This window comes from Cryptomeria japonica, chromosome 10, assembly GCF_030272615.1.
Source record: "Cryptomeria japonica chromosome 10, Sugi_1.0, whole genome shotgun sequence".
Taxonomy (NCBI): Eukaryota; Viridiplantae; Streptophyta; class Pinopsida; order Cupressales; family Cupressaceae; genus Cryptomeria; species Cryptomeria japonica.
This window is the reverse complement of record NC_081414.1, coordinates 703,024,789-703,031,326: the sequence shown is the minus strand read 5'-3', so window position 1 is coordinate 703,031,326 and position 6,538 is coordinate 703,024,789. Positions and strand designations below refer to the sequence as shown.

General features: G+C 33.6%; 1 protein-coding gene across 1 annotated transcript; it reads right to left on the bottom strand.

Moving 5' to 3' along the window:
* Positions 1–1,407: 1,407 nt before the first annotated feature.
* Positions 1,408–4,129, bottom strand: LOC131078197 (zinc finger protein zfs1). The gene is made up of 4 exons (XM_058015857.2): positions 3,798–4,129; positions 2,571–3,278; positions 2,164–2,223; positions 1,408–2,078 (listed from the first exon to the last, which is right to left on the bottom strand). The coding sequence occupies exons 2-4, from the start codon at positions 3,207–3,209 to the stop codon at positions 1,812–1,814; spliced, it is 966 nt and encodes a 321-aa protein (XP_057871840.1). The 5' UTR covers positions 3,210–3,278; positions 3,798–4,129; the 3' UTR covers positions 1,408–1,811.
* Between the last annotated feature and the right edge of the window lie 2,409 nt (positions 4,130–6,538).

Sequence of the window (6,538 nt, the reverse complement as noted above, 5' to 3'; positions counted from 1 at the left end):
CAAGACTTAATTAGATACCAAAGGTGGGAAAGTGAAACTAAGGGAGAGGGCCCTATAGTGGAGCACCCTAGCTTTGCACCTCCCAAAATATTCCTTAGATATTTTTAATGACTTTGGATTATGTATAGTTGTCTACTTGTCAAGTCTCCTACTTAAATAATTTGGTTTCAAGTCCACATGGTCAGATATGATGGCCATATCACATGCCTTTCTTGCCAAGGTGTCTAAAATGATCTCGAAAAGAAGTAAGACTTGTAATTATGCATTGAGTCATGTTTATTGGTGTGTTGATGTGACATCACATAACTGGTTGCTTTTTAGAATTGATTGAAATCTTTTGGGGATAAGTATTGACATGCCACTTTTTGTGTTCGATTATTGAATTAATTGTGTCCAACTACCATCCACGTTATTTGTCCCCACTCCACTATAGGGCCCTCTCCCTTATATATGTTTAGAATCTATTCACCACACAATTGTAATATTTGTGCTTATATGGATGACTATCTAATGCTTGAAAAAATTGGTTGTACATCGCCTTAGTTCACCTATGCACATGTTAACTTAATGTATGTGAGTGTATACTTGAATTTGATGTGTGAATTTTAATTGTAATTGATGAGAGTAGTCTAGTGAATTATTGACTTCTTTTTTTTCCTCGATCTTTTAATATTTAAACCTATATAAGAACTGATGGTGTTTAGGAACATCTTTAAAAAAATTTGAAATTGTGAGGGTCAAGCTATCCTTTAAGTTGAACCCTTAGTTAGACCAACTTTATGGCTCTAACAAAAAGGTTCAAAGGCAACAAGTAATCATGCAACAAACCAAGGAGATGTGTGATGATGTAATTCTTTGATAGTATGCTATAAGATGCTCTCATAAATGGTTTACAACAAGTTCTTTCATAACTCCTAGATATTTTTAAATGAGTGAATGCATGTCAACAAATGTAATAATCAAACACACAAATATGTGTTAGGTTGGCCACAACTAGTAGGATGGAGTTGATTAGATAAAATTTGGATTTGACTTTGAAAATTTTATTCGGACCCACAATTGTAAAAATGATTTGAGTCTAACGTGGAACTACAACTATGATCTTAGATATAAAATATATCATTCATAAACTCATTACTAAAATCATAATACTCTAATAAAATAAACACCACACACACACATATATATATAATCATTACAAATATTAATATTTTACAATAAAATATTATATTTAAAAAATAAATAATAACTATTATCACTAACCATTCTTCAAACCTAACCAATTGTGTATTGTAGTAGCCTTCCTACATCATATAAGGAAACAAATAATTTCAGAAAATTATTCTTAAAATGTAAAGAAATAATAACTTTTTATCACTGATAATCCTTCGAACCTAAGAAAAAATATAATCTCAAAATTTTGAAAATTTGTCTTAAAATTTATTTTGTTTGTACAATAGAATTTAATTCAAAATCCTTGTTCTGTTGTGCACTTTATATTGTCCTTACGTAAAGTTACTTTTTAGGTATGCACAAAAGCCCGAGTTCCAAAAAAGTGTTATTTTATGACAAGGTAACCAAAAACCCTGTCGTTATGCTCGATCTCGCCATAAACCTCAGTAATATTGATGATTGAAGGTTATGATTTTTAATGGAAGCTGTTCATGCACCATATCATATTGAATGTTGGTGAAAAAATCCTGAACTGAACAGAACAGAAAAGGCCATTTTCCTATGCCAAAAATGTACACCTCAGCAGAATCGATCATGAATCGGACAAAATTAATAATATGATTTAAGGCAGAAGAAAATTAATCGGCCGGCGGGGGAGAAGTCGGACAGATCTCTTCAAATATCGGCAAGCGCTTGCGCAGGATTCGATTCCCAGTCGAGCACGGATTCAAGCTTACAGCGCTCAGCATTTCTTCGAAATCAGCCTGCGAAGCGTTGAGAATCTCCTCTAGATCTGTCGAGAAATTGAAATCCTCACCGTAATTGTTCGTTAGACTGAAGTGATGAATAAAACGGCACCTCGCACCATACGGGCATGTCCCCGTCGCCGTGAATGCTCGGCAGATCTGAGTAATTCAGTTCAGAGCTTAATTTCGAGAAAACTTCCGTCGCCTTTAACGACATTAAGTATAAAATCTTGGGAATTATTACCTCGGTTTTGTACTTCGGATGGCGAATGGCAGTCCGCAGCTCGTCTTTGCCGTGCGCAAACTGTAATGACAACAGTAATTCACGCCAAATTTTAGACTGATTGGAAATGATAACCAACAAAAAGCTTTGCCGTGCGCAAATCGTAATGATAACAGTAAACCACGCCAAATTATAGACTGATTGGAAATAATAACCGAAAAAATAATCTAAATATTTATTGAAATGCTGGAATTTTACCATGGAGACAAATTTAAGATCAATCGGAAATATAACACAAAAGAACACATAAATTGTCAATGAAGTGTTAAAAAATTTGTTGCATAGAGAAAATTTAGATCAATCCGCAATAATAACAGAAAAATTTACATAAATTCTTAAGGAAATGTTGAAAAAATTATTCTGTTAACCTGGCATTTTAAGCCGTAGCGACATGTTCCGTACTCTTCCCAGGAGCGGCAAATTTCGGTCTTGTAGAGGCTCTTTCCAGAGGAGCTGCTGGTGCTTCCGCTAGCGAAGGAATCGGAGCTGGTAGACTTTTGCTTCCGACAAGATTCAGGAGTAGAGAAAAAAATTGTTGATGATTTGTTAATCGCAATTCCATCGATTACAAGAACATCTTCTTCCAGTTGTGCGGGGGTGAATGTTGACAGCTTGAAACGCGGCACTGGTTTCTGCAACGGCGTGATATAACGGGAAGGCGAAAAGCACGAAGGCGGCGATAAGCTTAATAATTTGTCGAAATTTTCAGGACTTGCCAAATTCGATCGGCTTGCTCCTGGAGGTTCAGGAGACCAGGGGGTAACGATCATCGAGCTATGTGCTGTGCATGCTAGCGGTGAGGTTGCTTTTGTCAATTGATTCTGCAGAGAGCTGTAATATTTTGAATGAGGTGAAATATTCTCGTTTCCCGTTCTTGCAGAGCGCAAAAGCCCTGGATCAAGTTCCTGGAGATGAAGATCGAGTGGCTCAATGCAAGCGTTAAATGCAGGGCTGAGATAAGCATTTGAGGATATCGGAACGAGCGGTAGCCGCTGATGCTTTGACATCTGATACGATCTGCCGCTTAAATTGCCTGTAGGTCCAGTACCCCTGAAAAACCTCAATGCAACCGATCCCTGAAAAGAAAATTTTCAGAATAAACATTTACCTAAAAATTTAAAGCTCAAGAACTTCGAATTTGCATTTCAATTTCACTAAAGAAAATCAGCATAAGGAAATTAACGAACAGATGTCTAATTCTTTATAAAAGAAAGTTCTGAAAAAAATTCAGCTCCGATAAGTTTCTCATATATGCCTTTCTCGTATTAAAGTTTGAAGTGCGGGAGCTTCAAATTTACATAAATTTCAGTTTTCACAGAAATGCCGGGAAAGAAAATCGGAAATTAACAGTTCTTCGAAAATCAGCTTTATCGAAAGATTTCTGATCACCAAATTTATCTAAAACTTCGATGCAGGTAAATATTTGCCACCGGTTTTCCAAAATCTAATCATAATACAAATATCCCAGTTTTTACAGAAATCATTTTCTGCAAATATTTGTGTGTTATAAATCTGGAATGCTTTCCAAAAATGTATGAGGTTTTTTTCCAGAGAGGATAGAAAATGAACGCCTAAGGCAGATTGAATAATCTTACCTGTAAAGTATCAAGGAAGCCTGCCGATCGTTTTCTGCACAGAATATGTGTGAATGTAAAAAACAGAGTTACAATCCTTTGCTGAGAATTGAACTCCCAACCTGCGAGAAAACGATCGGCACGCTTAATGAAAGCTGTGTCAAAATTATTGCTGAAGTACACTACCTACACCTTTATTCTTTTAGCTGCCCCGACATTTCTAACAGAGGAATATTTAGCGCAACCGTTCTGTTAGGGCCAATTGTTTGTTGCCATGTTTGGCAGACCTCTAAAATAACCGCAATCGCTATCCGTCCTTTTCATCTGTAATTATAATCGAGCCGTTCATTTTGTCCGATTGACGGGATATGAAATTTTCGACAAAATAGATAATTTAGAGGCATCTTCATTCTGTTATTTGCTTTTAATTTGTTTTCTTCTCAATTTCGTGAGGATTGATGCAATGAACGTGCGTGAAATTAGTTTGCGGTTCTTAGACATGATGTTTCTGTAGTTATTGGTGATTATAGTAAAATAGCGGGACTTTTAGCCGCCCGTTCTACGTTGAAATGGCGGTACAATTAGCGGTAAAATGGTGAATGTAGTAAAATAGCGGGACTTGTAGCGGGACTTTACGACGAGTTTTTACGTTGTCCTCTTCTTTTTAAGCCTAATTTTCATGTTGCTACACGTTTGTTGAGCTCTATTTTTTAATAATTACTCACGTGAGCAAAGAATCTATTAATTGAAAAATTGTGTGAGTAATTAATCTATAAGTTGAAAAGTCATGAATGTCCCTCCAAAATTCTTAACCATACAATTGGAACAGAGTAAAATAACCTCATTAACTTAATTTATACTACTTACAGTAATGTAATGAATTAAAAACAATTAAAATAATGATGAAAAATATTTTGATCAATGTCAGTATATTTCCACAATCGAATCCAGAAGCATACACGTATTTAAATATTTTAATGTCGTAAAGAATTGATTCATTAAATATTTAAAAACAATGTGTTTGTTTAATATTTATTGAATTTTGTGTGGATTAGGTTTTTGTTAGGCATGATCATTCATTTTTATGTTCTACACAAATGTTTGAAGCATATAATTATTTTCAAATCATCAAATTGATTTGGATGTCTATGTATTTTGCTAGTTCTACTTTCTAATGTTTGTTGGCATATAAGAACTAGTGGTATTTAAAAATACCCAAGGGAAGATTGTTGGATAGTGAAGGTCAAGTACTCCTCAATCAAACCGCTTAAAAGATGAACTTAGTAGTCTTAAACAAGTGTTAGCAAACAACAAACAAGTGTGCACTGGCCTCAATGTGAATATAATGCAAGTGTTGATTCTTTTTAATGCTCCACATATAAATGGTCTTACAAATGCTTCTTGCAATAGTTGAGGATGTTTGAATGGTCTATGATCTATTTAAATGCTCAAATGAATGTCTTTATATACCAAGACATAACAAATAGTTACACAAGCATGCATCAAGTCAACTCCCAATGGCTACCACAAAAGTTAAGAATTAGAAATTTGAACTAGGGGCCAAGTTAATTTCATATCAAGGAGAAAATTTGCATGTTGCAAGATTGAATCGAGATAATAGATGCAAAAGTCGGAGGTAGGGATTAGGGGATGTGGAAACGTGGGCTAATGGTAAGCCAAATGTGTTGAAATAGGTGTATATTTGGCTAGAATAAGGGTTAATATTTGGAAGTGCATGTAGATAAGAGTAAATGATGATGGATGGGGACCCAAAAACGAGCCAAAATCAGCACAAGAGTTTGTTGTGCTCCATTAAGTAATCATATTAAGTCATTCCATCAAAATTGATAGCAAACTAAATTGTAATTGGCATCGGTATGCAATTTTCACCCTTCCACTTTGTTGACACTTTGTGGTCTAATTGAAATCTAAAATAAACATGTATTTCAAAGTGTAGTCACATAAATCTGTCCACTTAATTAAATGAATACTTAGTATTTATTTGATTATTTAACCATCAATTAATAATTAATTAAATTAATATTTAATTAATTCATCTTAACGCTCTTCTCCTATTAATTAAATAAATTATTCAATTTATTTGATTTAATTCACTTAACCAAATTCATACCATTAATTAAATAAATAAATCATATTTGTTTAATTAAATCTTCTCTCACATTTAAATAAATTAATATTTATTTAAATCCCCCAAAATCCCACCTCTCACATTTAAATAAATTAATATTTATTTAAATCCCCCAAAATCCCACCTCTCACATTTAAATAAATTAATATTTATTTAAATCCCCCAAAATCCCACCTCTCACATTTAAATAAATAAATCATTTATTTAAATCACCTTTATCCTCCACCCACTTGTATTTTCCTACAAAAGCAAGTTGCACAATTATTTTAAATAAATAATTTATTTAAATCACCTTTATCCTCCACCCACTTGTATTTTCCTACAAAAGCAAGTTGCACAACTATTTTAAATAAATTATTTATTTAAAATCATATTTATCCTCACCCACTTGAAACCTTTAATGGTTTCCCTTAAAGTATTCAAACTTGATGGCTTTAAAGTCTTCAAACTTGATGGCTTCCTTCTATAGTCTTCTTAAAGACTTTAATGGTTTTCCTTAAAGTCTTCAAGCCTTTAATGGTTTCCCTCAAAGTCTTCAAGCATTTTAAATGCTTTATCTTCTTTTTCTCATTTAAATAAATTAATATTTATTTAAATATTTATCCAAATTCAA

Bases quoted from the DNA above. Each gene is read 5' to 3' on its own strand.
- LOC131078197 (XM_058015857.2), bottom strand. From the start codon at position 3,209: ATGTCAAAGCATCAGCGGCTACCGCTCGTTCCGATATCCTCAAATGCT. The intron at 2,224-2,570 runs GTTAACAGAATA...TTGTCATTACAG, and splicing joins GCTACGGCTTAAAATGCCAG to TTTGCGCACGGCAAAGACGA. The intron at 2,079-2,163 runs GTAATAATTCCC...TGAATTACTCAG, and splicing joins ATCCGAAGTACAAAACCGAG to ATCTGCCGAGCATTCACGGC.